Source organism: Pelophylax lessonae, assembly GCF_965119305.1.
Source record: "Pelophylax lessonae genome assembly, chromosome: 5".
NCBI classification, from domain to species: domain Eukaryota; kingdom Metazoa; phylum Chordata; class Amphibia; order Anura; family Ranidae; genus Pelophylax; species Pelophylax lessonae.
Genome location: NC_138772.1, coordinates 170321922 through 170339577, shown reverse-complemented (window position 1 = coordinate 170339577; position 17656 = coordinate 170321922). Strand labels below are relative to the sequence as shown.

The window sequence follows — 17656 nt, the reverse complement described above, 5'->3', positions numbered from 1 at the left end:
AAAATCCCCCAAAAATGGGGGGGTCGTCTTATACGCCGAGTATAATATCTCCAAGGTAACCTAAGTATAGGTATTGCCGGTAGATGAAAATTAGGGGGGGTCGTCTTATACGCCCAGTCGTCTTATACGCCGGAAAATACGGTATATATATATTGCACAAAATACCTTCTTTGCAGCTCACGTGACCTGCCAGCGATCTCCTTCCCCACTCCAAGCACTACAGTGGGAGGGGCTGAGATTCCCCGCTGATGTCCGCCAAGAGGAGAGGAGGAGAGCAGCGGGAGGTCACGTGAATGCCCAGCGGCACTGTAAATAAGGTATTTTGCGGAATAAAAAATGGGATACTACACATTATATCTTCCTGTAAGAGAGGGGATTACAGGGTTTCTCAGTAGTAATGTTACAGCTATAGCGTTGGTAGGGGATGAGATGGATCACACACAGACTTCTGAGCTGACAGGCAGGGAGGGAGGGGGAAAGAGGAAGAGAGGAGAGCAGCGGGCTGACGGAGGCATGTAACCTGACCACAGTAATCGTGGATCAGCAGCCATGATTACCGTGGTAAGCAGCCATGATTACCGTGGTAAGCACACTAAGGGAGACACATGAACAGGTAGGATCAACCAGGTTTTTTACAGCTTGGAGACGGACAGATTACTAGCACTATGCTGTGTAGCTTTAAAGGATCAGGATAATTTTTTTATTTTTATGTATTATTACTTTACGCCCAGAGAGATCACAAATGAGGCTCTTGGACACGGGCCGCCTGAGCCTGTTCACCGTAACTGCAGCCAGGTTTCATCCAGGCATCCCAGGTAAAGCATACAACCAGGTCATTGACATAAATGGCCGTGTGCTGCTGTACTTTTGTATATGACGTTGCTGTTGTACATCGTGTGGATGTATCCAAACATGGTAGAACACTTTCTATTTTTTGCATACATGCTTACGCTGTATTAATGATTACAAAAGCACTGCCAAAAACAACCTGATAGGAGTTTTAACCCTTCTCTTTCAAAAACTAAAGAAAGTTTGGATGCATACTTTACATGCATACGAATTCTCCAGGATCTAGAAAGTAATGAAGTATCAGTATTGGGTGGACTAAACTTTGAAGAAAAAGGAATAAATCTTAGATGCTTAATAGCTCTCCAGTACTTGTATATACAAACCCTTCCGCTGGTCTCAGTAGCTGTGTGAAATCACTGTACACTTCAAGGCCTCTTCTTTCTGATGATCGCACATTTTTATCTGGTTACACTGTGTAGTAAATGTGTATGAAATATATCCTGCAATATTGTGTCTTGTATAGGAATGTCTTGGCTACTGACATGAAAATCATAGCTCTTAATGCCAGGGTATGACATCTCTCTGGATAACACTTTCCTTTGATCACAGTGTTTTCTCTCTGTGTGGATTAATGCTGTAGTGTTTGAGATGAATGGCTTGTCCAGCTTACCTTACCGCCCACTGGTTTTTCTTTATATCTGCCTTTATTTTTATGCCTGTTATTGAATTATAGAAATTTCTCTTTTCTTTACCTTCTAGACCCTATTTTGAAATGAAGGCAAAGTATTACCTGCAGCTTGAGGTTGGTACACTTTATTATTTGCAAGAAATGAAAGCGTAACTACACTACATCTCAGTACTACAAACCAAAAATGCTATTGAATTCATTTTTACGATTTAAAGCGATCTCACCCACCCATCCATGTCTCCATGCTTTATGTTGCTGATAAATCACTTTGAAAACGGTCCCTTGCATTTCTGGCTGTGGCTGTCTTGAGTAAGGGCAGATGGTTCATGTAGCATTTACTTCCTGGAATCCATCTGCCTTTAGGTCATGCAGGAGGGTCTGCTTAGCTGAGAAAACCCCCTCCTGAAGACTCCTGGGATGTATGACATCATTTTTCTGAGCCTAAAAAGCAGGAAGTAACTGAAGAAATGTAAAAAAAAAAAAAAAGTACAAAACAAGTACATATTATTATTATTAAGGATTTCTATAGCGCCAGCAATTTACGCAGCGCTTTAAAATATTAGAGGGAAACAGTACATATACAATACAATAAAATACAAGAGGATTTTAGAGGGCCCTGCTAAGAAGAGCTTACAATCTAATGATATACTTATCTATCTATTTACTAATGCTAGCAGTATAAGGATTACAAATCGTTCATGCTAATTGAGAGGGTAAAGTTCCACTTTAAGCGCACTTGACTTGTTGATTTCATTTTAATAAAAAACAATGAGATGGTGTATGATTGTATAAGGGCTCTTTCACACGGGCGATCCGATCAGATCCGCCTGTCAGTTTTTTAGGCAGATATGATCGGATCCTCCATGCAGCTCTATGGGGCAGCAGATGTCAGCGGAAACACCTCCGCTGACACCCGCTGCCATCCGTATCCTTTCCTGTCCGTGAAATCTGTACGGATGGAAACCCTATTTTTCCATCCGTTCAGGGATCGGATTGGATGAGAGCGGACAGGCGGTCTGCTCTCATCCGATCCCCCATAGAGAGCAGCGGGAGCGCGACACCTCCCTCTCCGCACTGCAAGCGGAGACGGAGCTGTCATCCGCCGGCTCAGTGGGGATCGGTGGATCGATCCCCGCTGAGCAGCACGGATCCGCCTACAGAGGTGGACCATGTGAAAGAGCCCTAAGGATTTCCATCCTGTATACCTCCTATAGGTAGGTAGACGGCCAACAGTGGTACCATAATGGACAGTAGAGCAGAAGGGCAATGTAAAGGGCAATGTAGGACCACTTTATGGATGTTGCCTTTAAAAAGGACTTCTACATAATCAAAAAAAAAAAAAAAAATTGGCTTTTGCACATAGGATTACTATGCTCTTTGAAGTAAACCACTTCAAATTGAATTTATAATGTACTGGCTCTTCTGCTTTTCTATTGGTTTGTATATGTAGGAACAGATTCAAATTTTTTTTTTCCATTTTTTCAAAGCGAGCTAAATAGATAAAGGGGAGTATAACCGAATATTATGCAGTTACGTTTTAGCATACTAGTTACACGTAGGTGCCTATCATACAAGCAAGTCCATGCAAAGAGTGGAATTGGGCTGTTAATCCTCAAAACAAAATAAGAAATGGTATAATGGCTGTAAAAATAAAAGTATTTATTAGAGCAATAGCCTTTATTACAAAATAGTTAAGCAAAAATTGGACCGTGGTCCCCCACTCAAAAATGATTTTGGATTTATTTTTGGAGATGATTTTCCTTCCTTTGCCTTGGAAGCTGTTTGCCTTTAGAAAAGTGTTTACTGGGTTTAAATCATAGTACCAGGTTACAAAAGTTTTTTTTGTTATATTTTAGAATTCGTTTATCACGGTTCAGAATAGAAATGTAAAATAAATAAATAAAATAAAACCAATATAATTTAACATATTTTTATAATTCACACTTTTCTGAGAAAATTTTGTTGAAACAGGATTTTTTTTTCTCATGATTTGTCTTATTTTTGCTTACTGTATAGGATAAATATGTTTTTAGAGATAGTTTAGATTTGGAAAAAAAATAGAGATGGTCTTAAGACTTTGATTTACTTATCTTCCTAGGGTTTTTTTTAGATCTTTATGTAAAACCCTTCATCACTGGAAAATTTGTTTGTGGGCAACCTTTCCAGTTGGTCCCACAGCAGAAGGTATTTTATCTAAATGACCCTGAGGCTCAGCCTATGGTTAGTGGTTCCTTTATCTAGACCTTGGGAGTGCATTCACTCTACTACAATGACTTTTCTTTCTCGTAGGTATGTTCACAGAATATCATTAAAAGAGCCCTGTTCAGGAGGTAGATTTGAAGCCAAAAAGGGCAGGCCATCACATTTGTTCAATGAAATTTGTTATTTGACCATCGAGAATGTTGATCGGACTGGTCCCACTGTTGTACCTTAATTTTTACATATGCGCACTTCTCAAAGTTTTTTGGAAAAAAAAAAAAATAATTTAGCCCCATCATGACAGATCTATTTTTGGTTATAGTGGCTACATTCATTTTATTGCTTTTATCGTCAGCAATTGAAGAAAACCGTGGATGAACTTCAAGCTAAACTGTCTCTGGCCAAAGGAGAGTACAAGACTGCACTGAAGAACCTTGAAATGATATCTGATGAAATACATGAACGAAGGCGTTCCTCTGCAATGGGCCCAAGGGGACGTGGGGTGGGAGCAGAAGGCAGCAACTCAGTAGAAGATCTCTCTGCTTGTAAACTGGAATCGGACACAATTTCAAGTAAGTCTATATGAGTGCAGGGGATCTACACTCTATACAGGAGAAATGGTATATACCGGTACTAGATGTATTCACTTTGCGAGTCCAAGTGTTGGCCATTCAGATTAAAACTGAAATGTGTGTGTGTGTGTGTGTATGTATGTATATATATATATATAGTATATGTGTGTGTGTGTATATACTGTGTGTGTGTGTGTATATGTGTGTGTATATATATATATATATATATATATATATATATATATATATTTTATGTATGTCTTTTCCACAATGCTTCCCGTCCCACCTGCCATTAGAGAGTCATTAAGGCTACCATTGCTGGCCATTCCTTCTAAAAATTATATTAATTCAAATGGTAATGAAGCCAGATAACTTATATATTATTTTATTTTAGAAGGAATTTAGCAATGGCATCCTTTTTACACTGAAAATTTTACATGCTTGCTCTTCAAGATTTTTGCTGTTGAATTAAATATATGTGTAATAGCCAAGTAGATGCAAATATTCAATTTGTAATCAGTGCCTTGTCAGCCTCTTTGCTTAACAATGGTTAAGGCCCAGTTCACACCGATGCAACATGCTCCCAAAGTCGGAGCGTTCATGTCACATCAGAATTCGCACCCCATTTAGTGCAATGGAACCGCTCTAATAGGAGCAACTTGAGTCGCTCAGACTTAGAAAAAGGTTCATGCACTACTGCCGAAGTCACGCTGGGATTCCGCTTCAAAGTCACAGCAGTGTGAATCGGGGCTTATAGAAGATATCAGCCACACACAGGGAGGGCATTGTTTTCAGTGAATTGGACAACTTCTAGATTGTGCTTTTTTTTTTTTTTTCTTTTTTTTTCTTTTTTGCTCTCTCCCATAATATATCATATCATATAACAACATAATGCAGGAAGCAAAAACTGTATATGAGCAAATATGGCTGCTCCATATATATACAGTTTTATATTTCAAACTCTATGTATTAGAGAGGTTTTGATTGCAGACATGATTAAATGACCTAAAGTGGTATTAAACCCCAAAACAAAAATGTAATCTATAGCAGCTTACCAAGCCTTAAACTGGATACACACTATCCAACTTTTGTGGTTAGATTTCCTTCAGATTTACCTTTTCTATGTAGTGCAAGGGCCTGCCAGATTGCATACAAATTGAAAGTGTTTAGGTTTGACCTCATATTATATGGTTTTGGTAAATCTAAAGGAAAAAGTCTTCAGAAAATCTTATAGTGTGTATGGCCCATTAGATGTGGTGGCCATGTTTAGTTTTCTGTTCTTTCTTTTTTATTTATTTATTTTTAAAGTATAACTTAGCCCTGGTTCACATCGGAGCAATTTGACATGCGATTTGACATGTCAAATCGCCGCCTATTGCCGGCAACGACTTTGCGGCGCCACTTTGATTCCCAAAAGTAATTCCTGCACTACTTTTGGTGAGTTCGGGGGCAATTTCAATAGGCATCTGTTCATGTACCCGCACAGATGTCTCTCAAATCGCCCCCGAACTCGCACTGAAATGCCGGTGTGAGTTCGGCTGAACTTGCACGACTTCAAACCTGCCTTTTTAGTGTGAACCTAGCCTAAAGGCAAAACTTTTTTTTTTAGTTTTGGATAGAGTGGAGAGACAATAGAACACCTGTCAGGTTTTATTGCTGTCTGCGCCCCCATTAAGGAGATTTACCCTCTCTGTTTGTCCGGTTTACCATTATCATTGAAAGTAAAAGAAAATCCCAAATTTTGGGTTGTCCACAGAAAAGTAATAGAGAGGAAATCTTCCAATGAGAACACTAGTTCTGGGGACCTGGAGGTCCCCAAGGAATTCCTTTAATTTGCAGGGATTTCCTCTCACTTCCTGTTCGGCTATGGGACAGGAAGTGAAGGGAAATCTACACAATGGGGTGCTTACGGTTTCCACTGGCTTGACTGAGAAATGATCCAACGGTGCTGCCGTGCCAATCAAGCACAATGAAACCATGATCATTAAACCAGGTATGATGCCCTGGGAAGCTAGAGGCAGAGTCTGCAGTAGCCTAGCATTGCGCCCATAATCCACTGATCGCAGTTTGCAGTGCTTTGTGCAGGCTGATAGTTAAAACCTAATAAATGCACATATGTTCCTTTTTTAAAAAGGACAAATTAATGCTTGGGCTGAGGGAAGTAAAACCAGGGAGAGAAAGAATAAGGGGAGCTAGTCTAAAAAAAAATGGAGACAATGGCATGGAGAAGGGGAAGCTGCACTGGGTTAGCAACATTTTTTTTTATTTTTTTTATCTTGTTCTCCACACAAGTTATTCAAGAGTTTCATTTTCTAGTCAAAACAAGACATCCTGTGTGCCCTGGCTGGGGATAACCTAACAAAATAACGTCAAGTGATGTATTTACTGCAAAGTACAGGAAAGGTCTGGCCTTATCTGCATGACATTGACTCTTTGTTTACTGAAATACCATTAACTTGTGTGCTTGAGCACTGTGCTGCTCTTACATAATGTATTTGCAGACTAGAGTTAATTTTTCACGTGCTGGATATCTAATATGGATGGATATCGGTTTCCCATGAGAGTTTTTTTGGTCTGTGGCTGGTAAACATACTGTGCTAAAAATATCCTCCTGTTTATATTCTCCATCTGACAACATGGAGTCCATCGGCTTCATTCCCTTTTTTTTTTATATATATAATATATATTCTTTATTTTTGTAGAAAGAAGATGCGTAAAATATGGAAAGATCTGCATTTTAACATTTCAAAGAAATGTAACAATTCTCAGAATGTGTTTTTAATATATCGTACAATTCAACCAAAAGAAATTGGCTTCATTTCTAACATGTTTCTAATTTGAAAACTTCACTTCAATTCCTTAAGAGAGGTTTCTTTACAAAGCCTGCTCAAATGATTCTTCATCTATCCAGCTTACAAAAATGCTGCAAATAATGTCCAAAAACCGCAAGAGCGTGTTCACATCTGTGTGCTTTTCCTGCACTAAAACGCAGTTGCTCAGTGTATTAAAGGGCATGCAAAAAAGTCCTCTTTAAATGCTGTGTAACTGTTCCCATCTGTGTGCTGCCTTCATAAAGCGTGTTGCATTTTTGGAAAGTCCTGCTTGCCGCATCCGCAGTGCATTTTGTGAAAAATGCATCAAAAATGCACTTTCCATTATAGTCAATGATAATATGCACTGGTTATTTTTTAGTACGGTTTTTGAGTCCCGTTCATTTTTCCCTGGTGACCAGGGAGGAAAATTCATGCAAAACGCATTATGCTGCATTTTAATGCATTAAAAATGTACAGAAATCGCAATATGTGTTTTAAAGAAAAAAATGTATATCACGTTTTACAATGAACAAATGTGGATGGAACCTAAATTACATTTTCATATGTTTGCATTACAGCATTTAGACCTCTTAAGATTATTTCTGGTTGGCAAAGGTTTCTCTAAAATGTGACAACCTTTTACAGTCCATAGGCATATTTACTATTATATACAAAGATGGTGCAGCACTAAAATACATAAAAGTCTATAAGCGATTAACTTTCCATTCCAGCTTGTGAGATTTGTTCTATAGTTCAGTGAGATAGCCTTCACCAACACCCGATCACACAGCTGCTTACCAAAAAATGCTACAGAGATCTACATAAGCGTGATAATAATAGCACTTAGCCACAGATGCGCAATTTCTCAGTGGAGATCCAAAGGCAGGCTCATAGAGAAGTGCTCAGCATTCGGCTATGTCATAAATCCTCTTATGGACCATAAGCAACCGGTTCAGCGATCAATAGATATATGTGGAAAAACGATAAACTCCTCATAGTGTAATCATATGCAATTTTATTAAAATTAAATAATATCCACTCACATTGAATACAGCTGATCCTGAGGTGTGATAGTCAATGCGGCGTTTGAATTGCAGGGGAAAGTTGCCAAGTCCCAGCAAGCGGCAGCGTGGTAACAAACGTCTCTGGCTCTTCCTCCCTACCGGTTTCGTCACAGAATGACGTCAGGGGCGTATTTACTATTGCTTCTAGAATGCTTCATGTGCAGCACCCGTAACACTGATTTTGTTGTATTTATTGCATAACACTGGTTGGGTGATTTTCTTTTTCCCCTTTAAAGTTTATCTAAACTCAAAAACAAACCTTTTTCTAGTAATTAGATGTGGTGACTGTGTTTGTCTTTTCGAGCTAGCTTCAGTTTCTTCAAGCACAAAAAGTACTGTTGATCCTGTCAAAAATTCTGCATCCTGGGGCTGTTTTGTAGTCTAAATCAGGTAAGCAGCCTAGGGTTAGTGTTGTCACCCTAGGACAGGAAGTGTTACTGGCAATATCACCAGGTGAAAATAACGTATGCTACCCTTTGCTCTGTGGCATACTGTTTTTCTATAATAAATAAGCTGCTTTAAAAACTAATCCTTGTGCCACGCTGCAGTGTAATCGTAAGTTGGAAAATTACTATTTCCAACACTGCAGAGCTACTCAGGGGCCACAATTAAAATGTATAATAGCGTATATGCTATAGAACAGGGATACTAGTTTTGTCTAATAGGTAAAAGATGACTTCTGCCATGTTATAGTAGTGTTGGGCTAATCAGATTTTTTTTTTTTTGGGGGGGGGGGGGGGGGGGGGAGCTGGACTTATGAACTATGCACCAAGGTCTTGTTCACACTGCATCAATTTCTGCTATATCAGAAAATGCCATGATGGCCAATAAACTGTATATCCGCTATACCATTGCAGTCAGCTGCTGCTCCTGTGTAGCTGATCTTTAACCTAAGTTAAATGTGTGTTTATTTTTGCAGTGACCTCAGAAGTTTTTGAAGATGACAATCTCAACAGTGTGGTCTCTGAAGAGGACTCCGAGACACAGTCTCTATCAAGCTACAGCTCTGGCCCAACAAGCCCTTCTGAGGTTCTGAGCCCTTTTCCAGGTGCACCACGTCCTGGCAGCTTAGATCTTTCAAGCCCCATGTCCCTATCAGAATTTGGGTTGATATCACCTGTTCTTGGTCCTCGCAGTGAATGCAGTGGAGCGTCATCACCAGAGTGTGATATGGAAAGAGGTAGGATGGATTCGGTAGCATAGAAATAGTTTGATATGCATGAGTCATTGGGAAAGATTTACTAAAACTGGAGCAGAAAATCTGGTGCAGCTGTTCATAGTAACCAATTAGCTTCTAACTTCAGCTTGTTTAGTTAAGCTTTGACTATAAAACCTAGAAGCTGATTGGTTACTCTGCACAGCTGCACCATCTTCTCTGTGCTCTAGTTTTCGTAAATGGGCACTATAAAAAATAATTGCCTAACATTCTGTGATATTGTTTAATTTTTGTAGATGCTGATATTTTATCTTTTGAGATCTATAATTCACACCTCCCAAATTTGGGTCAACCACCTCTGCTACATATTACACGTTAGCACACGTATGTCAAACACAAGGCCCGCGAGCTGAATCTGGCCAACCAGGCCTTGTCATGTGGCCCTCGCACCCAGCCAGAACATGGCAGGGGAGAACATTTTGCAGCCTGAACATGGCAGTGAAGTTGGGGTTGCACATTGTGCATAGCGCAACCCTAAACCCTACACTCTGTGCACAGCAGACCCCGAACACTGTATTCTGTACATAGTGTACTCTTGAACTCTGCACTCTCTATGTAGTGTACTCCTGAACCCTGCATTCTATACATGGTGCACCCCTGAATACTGCGCTCTGTACATGGTGCACCCCTGAACTCTGTGCACAGGGCATCCCTGGAATTGCACTCTGTATATAGCATACCCCTGAACCCTGCACTCTGTACGTAGTGCACCCCAGATACAACCTGCCCTTTGAGGGGAACCAAACTGCTGATGTGGCCTGAGATGAAATTGAGTTTGACACCCCTGTGTTAGCACCTTATAATGGCCATAATTGGTTAGGTGCCCAGACCATGCATTTTCAGCTTTAAAGTATAACTAAAGGCAAAACTTTTTTTTTTTTTTAGTTTTGGATAGAGTGGAGAGGGATTAGAACACCTTTCTTTTTTTATTGCCTTCTGTGCTTCCCGTTAAGGAGCTTCACCCTCTCGTTGTCCTGTTTACTATTATCATTAGAAGTGAAAGAAATTCCCAAATTTTTGTTATCCCCAGAAAAGTAATAGAGGAGAAAGCTTCCAAAGGGGGCATTAGTTCTGGTGACCTGGGGGTCCCCAAGGAATTCCCCTAATTTTGCAGGGATTTCCTCTCACTTCCTGTTTGGCTTTGGGACAGGAAGTGAAGGGAAATCTCCACAATGGGACTCAAATGGTGGAAACAAATCTGACATCTTTTGCTGTATCCAAAAGAAAAAAAAAAGTTTTGTCTATAGTTCTACTTTAAGGGATTGACACGGTTAGGCTGGGCAAGCAAATTTTAGCCAGTTCTGATGAGCAAGCTTATATTAAATTAAATAGCCCCATCAGGACCCTCCCACCCACCCAACATCCTTTGATCTGAAAATTAAAGGAGTCAGGCATAATCGTAGGAAGAACAGCAGCGTCTTTCAACGAGATGCAGCCACTGTTCAGGCATGTTAGGATTTTCACTTGTTCTTGCTATTAAATGCTGCATGTTGAAAACTATTGCATTTGTCTCCTAGTGGTAAGAATTAACTGCGATGTGGGTGTGTGACTGAACTAAAATAAATATATAATGCTCAACCACGAAGAATTCTGTACAAAATAATGGGTAAAAACCTGTTAAAGGATTTTTCATTTAGCCTTTTCTTTATAAGAAATTCTAATTTTTTCTTTGAAAGATCCTGTATTGAATAATTGTATATATGGACTAGATTAAAGTATATATGGACTAGATTAAAATATAAGTTCAAATATCAGAAGCATGTGATAATAAATCTTAGTTTCCTAATAGTAAGGTTCGAACTAAATTCTGGTAATTCAATTTAGTGGAAATGCTTTAAAAGCAATCCTTGTTTTTGGTAAAAACATTCAGTTTCTACATTTTATTTTAACTGTCAGAGCAGTGCATGGTCAAATAATATAAGGGATATGTGTTAGAAATATTTCTCTGAATGGAATATATACAATCTCACGTTTTTTTATTTTCAGTCCTAGTCCTGGCACCATGTCACATCAGACTTAAAGTCATTAGGGCACTGGGATGTGCCATTGAAAAGTAAAATCTTTGCTGTAAGGGCTTGTTCACACCGTAGTGCATGTTTTCTGCATGCGCTTTGCAAGGGCCAACAGAAAACAATGGTTCTCTGTGTGTGCTGTTCACATCACAATGTGCAGATTTTTTCTGTGCAGGAATCGGCAAGGTTTATGCAGTTTTTTTTTTCTGCACGAAAAAAACTGACATGAAATCAACATTGGTTTGAACAGGGCATGATGTCTCTGTAAGTGAAATCTGCACAGTGTTTTCATCAGTTTTCATGCACATACGATGTGAACGAACCCTAAAGGTAAAGGTTGTTGTTTCTGGCCTCCTGAAAATGCTAGTTTCCTTGCCCTCTGCCTTCAATACTTTGTTATTAACCCAAAACAAGGCAAAATCCATGTAAAATTGGAAGTCTTTATCTGAATGTTTGATCTAGGTTTGGAAGCAATAGGGACAGCCCTCATGTTTCTTTCAGCAAAGATTTCTATTAAAGTAAACCTGTGCCCAGACTATGCAAATTTAAATTATTTCCATGTAAAGTTTTGTCGACAAGATCAGGTTACCAATGCTTTTGGCACCATCATCCCATAATGTCACAAACTGATCGCAAACAAGATAGGGAGAAGGGACTTTTCAGGTGCAGAGACATATTACGCAAAAGAGTACTCAATGTATTTTTTTTACAAAGATTGATTAAAAACATTTATACAACCATATGTTTCCATACACCAAATGGGGGAAAGTTTTTCATCACGCTTGTAATTCTACATGTTTCGCCATTCCAGCTTCTTTAGGAAAAATCAAAAAACAACATAAAGAATATAGAGGTCAACAAATTAACATTGTATCCATATTACCAAATGATTATAACGAATAAAACAAGACCAAGTTGTAGTTTCCTGCAAAACTCCCTGGCTCTAAAAGTGATTAGAGCAAAATGCAGATTTCATGTGATAGTCGGTCCAGCAGTGCCACATAAGCCCACTGACCGAGATCACAAGGACAAAGCTATATATTCCCACAGAGGGGAGTACAGGGTCACAGTAATTGTAATGTGAATATAAATCGGAAGTTGAAATCAGTATATCCGGAAGCATAATATATTCCCAAATATTGTTATTTGCCGTTCTGTCAGAAGGGAAGGCATTGATCCTGTGTTTCTGCAAAGCAGGAGCATGGATCTTTGCCTTCCCCTAGTTAAAGCACCTCCCACAGTGAGTAAGCATAGGCTAGGCAGAATTAACCCTTTTATTGCCCCTGATGTTAACCCCTTCCCAGCCAGCGTCATTAGTACAGTGACCGTTCATAGGTTTTTGCACTGATCACTGTATTAGTGTCACTGGTCCCCAAAAAGTGTCAGCTGGGTGTCCGATTTGTCCGCCGCAATATCGCAGTCCTGCTATAAGTCGCTGATCGCCGCCTTTACTAGTAAAAAAAAAAAAAAGAAAAAAAGAAAAGAAAAACATCCCATAGTTGTGGACGCTATAATATTTGCGCAAACCAATCAATATACGTTTATTGGGACTTTTTTTTAACCAAAAATATATAGCAGAATACATATTGGCCTAAATTGATGCGTAAATTTGATTTTTTTACATTTTATTATTGGGTTTGTTTTTTAGCAGAAAGTAAAAAATATTTTTTTTTTCCCCCCAAAATTTAGTCTTTTTTTGTTTATAGCGCAAAAAAAAAAAAAAAAACGCAGCGGTGATCAAATACCACCAAAAGAAAGCTCTATTTGTGGGGGAGAATAGGACAAAAATTTTATTTGGGTACAGTGCAATTGTCGGTTAAAGTAACGCAGTGCCGTATCGCACAAAATGGCCTGGTCATGAAGGAGGTCAAATTAATATCATTAGTCTAGGCACTTTTAAGTGTTTCTTTTTTTTTTTAGGACGGGATATATTTCCTGATGTTTTTTGTGTGTGGTGAGTGATCTTGTTTTCTTTCTTGCTTAGGAAATAGAGCAGAAGGATCCGAAAGCAAAGCCCAAGACAGACTAAATAACAACAGCAATATCATTAATAAACCCAGAGCTTTGTCAGCGTTGGATAACAGTATGAAGCAGTTGTCTTTGGATTGTGCAGGCAATGAAACCAACTCCGACATAAAGTGTACACGCACTCGGTCCCTGGCCTCAACAGTGCTGGTTAATGCAGTGTGAACAATGTGCCATACGGATTACAGACTGCACAAACAAGATTTTCTCAACACATGATGTGTGTACTGCTAAGAGAACCTGGGCTGACTGGAGGCTGCATACCATGAACTAATGTGATGGAGAAAGTGCAGATGGCTTTCCAGCAGGCTTCCACTTCTATGCTTGCCATCCTTATTCACCAAAAAAAAAAAAGCCTAAAATAAGGAATGGAGAGCAAGGATATCTTTAGTCAGAGCAATAAATAGAAACAGAGACTTTGCCAAAGGGTTGACTCCCCAAACAAGTATTGTTACAAGGCTTTCTGTTCCTTGTGTCTTTGCCATAGAGGACCATAAACTTCTTTGGTCTGTCAGACGTTTAGTATACTTGTATTATATGCACATAAATCGCCCATCTAATGTGACGGCCATGTAAGTTTTCAACGTAAACCGTACAGTAGTCCTATGTAAGTGACTTTTTCACCAATTAAACCCCCATTTGGAAATTTTCAAGCCTCAACCAGTAAGCAACACATGTCTAGGTTTTTTGACTTCCTATCATTCATACACAAGTTCATTGCTATTTGTAGAAGAAAGCGAATTATAGATGATCTATCAAATGTTCATTTTTGTCATCAGCCTTAAATTTCGTTTTACGGTGGGTCAAGAAACGTTGAATACAGCTGCAGGCACTCTGAGTACATATCTTTTATAAGCGGTTGTCTATTCCTACAAACAATTGATATATATCACCCTACCAGCATCTGACTACTGTAATAAACCCAGATTGTGTGTGAAATTGGCCAAACAGACCTATTGTGATGCCTACCTTCCCACAATCCATCTCTCTGACCCATCTACCTACCCAGGTAACTTGACATATCAACATGGCTCATTTTGAATTTGCACTCATACGTTCTTTAGCATATCTTACTGTCTGCTATGTGGATTCCAGTATTATACATTTTGGGTTTATTAGAAGAATCAAAAAAAAAAACAAAGCTGTCTGTAATTTAGCTTGTAACAACATATTTATTTGTATTTACGATTTTCATTAGCTTTGTACATCTCAAATATATAGTGACTTCATATTTTTTGACTGATAGTTTGACTTGCTGGTCATTTTCTATAAATATGAATGTTTTTGTTAGTATATGTTCTCATTTTTTTAAAATTCTAGAAGAAGAATTCTACCGTGTGCCATGTTTCCAGATTTTATAACTAGACTTTCCCACCCATCTATCGCATATTTGAACTTTACTGATGAGGCATAATTTCACAGCGGATATGGAGAAAGCAACAACTAAGCAACTTCACCTGGATATTTTGTATATCTACAGTGCAGAAGACTATTGCTGATGCTGACTCATGCCTTGTTTTGTATACTGTGGTGCACACTCCAGTAAACTTATCGGCCATGCATGTTGCATGGGTTTCCTAGCCGTGTAGGAAGTAGAGGTTGGCTAAATACAAGCAATGATGCTGCTCTATAGAGACAGTGGAGTTTGTGCTGCTGATTTGTAGTCCTAGGATAGACTAGCCTGTTTTCTATGTAACTGACATGTTTGCTTTGAATCATTTCCTAAGAGAATTTAGTAATATTGGAATGTGTCTTGTTTTGTGTTCCGTCCTATCTACAACTTATATGTTTCCCCAGAAAATTATGTGTATTAAAGGGTGTTTCATGCAACTTAAATTGCTTTTTTCTGTATTGTTTTTCTCATTTCTTTCTGTCTTTAAGCTAGTATGCTAATCAGGCAGTTGCACCTAAAGAAGAATTCCAGGTATGGATATTTTTACAAAGTTGATTGGACCAGTGTAGCCATGCATATACTATATCTAGCCAATCCTCTTGGAAATCACTGTAGTAGGCACCCCATGTCTAGCTGCTGCCCTGTTGCAGTGTGAACACATAACTCTGCCCACTTATAGGTGCCATTCAGAGAACTGCCCACCTCTCTGCCTCATCCAATTAGAGAACTCTTTTATTGACAAAATACAAAGTGATCTCTGAATGGCATCAGAGCCAAGCATTTACCTCGTGTTCACAATGCAGCAGGGCAGCTGCTCGGCACGGAACCCAGAAGCTAGAAGAGATCACTGTAGTAGCGATGCCTACTACAGTGATTTCTAGCTTCTAGAAGGATCCCACAGGCACGGTATACATAATTTACAATGGTCCAAGCTGGACCTCCAGGGAAGAATGAGCAAAGCCTTAGGCTTCTTTAGCTGAGGCAGATAGGAGTTATTGCCAGTTGTCGTAGCCTTAATGATGGTATTTAGAACAGATCCAAAGAGGTGGCACCAACAGTGCCCGATCACGGTTTACAATCGGGAGCCAGTTAAGTCATCAAATGGCTGGTTTCACAGCTGATCATGTGCAGCTCCATGTGACAACTGCAGACCAAACAGGCCAAGATGGCAGCAGCTTTTGCTGTATAAAATAGGAGGTTTAATTCTGCTTTAAAATCCACTTACAGCGGAACTAAACTCACCAATTTAATTGTTTCCCAAAATACTTATATTCAAAACATGCCTTCAATTATAACGGTCTTACTAGTTAGTGTACTTATGTTGGCTCTCAGCCAAACTATCAAAAGGCTTGTGTCATAGCTAAACACATATGCAGTACCATATGACCACTGCAGATCAAACTGAGGCTAAGATTGCAGCCTCCGTGGCTGTAAAGGATATGAGGGTTTAGTTTCCATTTAAGGGCTGGTGGGAAGTGGCAGCAAGTATTTAAGATATGCCACTCCTGACCCTTAACCCTGTCTGTCATGCTGATTCAGTAGCTTCAATGCTGGGTCACTAACCCAGAACTTAGTATGCATATAAGGTGTGGACTTCTTGGCTGTATTTGTGTGTTGGGTCCGTGCCTTAGAAATCATTAAAGCCAGACAACTAGCAGGAAAAGGTCAGTAATGGCAGCCTACATATTTTTCCTAGTAAGGCCGCAGAATAGAAGGGATTAAAGAAGCAGCAGCTAAGTTGGTAAACCTTTAATTGTGTTCACTCTATCAACAAAGCAGTTCTAGATACGGCTGCAGGAGAGGAGACACCTTACCCATCGGCCCGGCTATACTTTGGTATGGATTATAATGCAGCGATGCAAGGCCGACAAACCTATGTGTTCACTCTATAAACAGTGCAGTTGTGTGGTTACAACTGGAGGAGAGGAGGCAACTTACCTCATCTTTGGCATGGTTATATAGTAACCGTTTGTAGGTCACCCACTCCAAGGCCAACTAGAAATAGTGCAAACTCTTTTTCATACAAAAAGTGTGAAGGGTGTAGCTCTTCCACTAAAAATAAACAAAATTTCTACAATTTCACTCTTAATACTACTAATCAAGAAAAAAGATGAAATCATTTCATGTGTCTCAGACCAAACACGTGGTATATTGGCTGTCATGTTCTCGTGGATAACAGTATATTGGATGAACTCTGTAAGGAATGTACTCTATGATAAATACATTTTCCATTTGAGGAGGAGGATGTACTTACTAATCAGTGGAGATAACAGTACTCAAGTCCCTCATGCACATTCAGTCCTAAAATGACAGCACTGTGCAAAGCAATATAGGCCTGACTGGTCGAAAGTACTAATATCAAAATAGATGAAGCTTTTTATGGTAGTTTTATGTAAAATAAATAATAGAAACAACTTAAAAAATCATGCACATACTTTAGTGGTACTCAAATCATTCAAAGGTGGGATGCGGTTTTCAATTTAAAAATGTAATTTAATGGATCAGCCTGCCCCAAAATTATATTTTCCATATAAACAGAGCCTGAAAGACTGAGTCCGATTCCTATTTGTATTATATTCTTAAACAGTGAGATCTCCCAAGCAGAATTCCCAACTCTCTTTGTACCTTGGTGCAAAGCCTCCTATTTTATTCTATTTATTAAAATAAAATATCACACAAACAGCTCTCAGCAGCACGGCAGGTGTGCAAATCCGGTAATTTAAGTACCAGTATCTTCTCTTACAGAAAAAGGTGGTTTAACTCCTTTATCCAGAATCTACCAAGACCTGAAATATCAATTATGGGTGGACTGACCTTTTAAAGCTGCATATGTACACATACTATATATGTAAGCACAAACACAACATATTAAAATGAACACATCA

The 17656-nt window shown here is 39.1% G+C and overlaps 1 protein-coding gene across 1 annotated transcript in view; it reads left to right on the top strand.

Moving 5' to 3' along the window:
* SH3BP5 (SH3 domain binding protein 5) overlaps window positions 1-15214 on the top strand; it is a 114059-nt gene extending 98845 nt beyond the window's left edge. The window contains exons 6-9 of the mRNA XM_082258747.1: window positions 1549-1591; window positions 4032-4248; window positions 9045-9305; window positions 13338-15214. Of these exons, the coding sequence (XP_082114873.1) occupies window positions 1549-1591; window positions 4032-4248; window positions 9045-9305; window positions 13338-13543 (727 nt within the window). The 3' untranslated portion in view covers window positions 13544-15214. The remainder of the gene's footprint in view (window positions 1-1548; window positions 1592-4031; window positions 4249-9044; window positions 9306-13337) is intronic.
* The last annotated feature ends 2442 nt before the right edge of the window (window positions 15215-17656 follow it).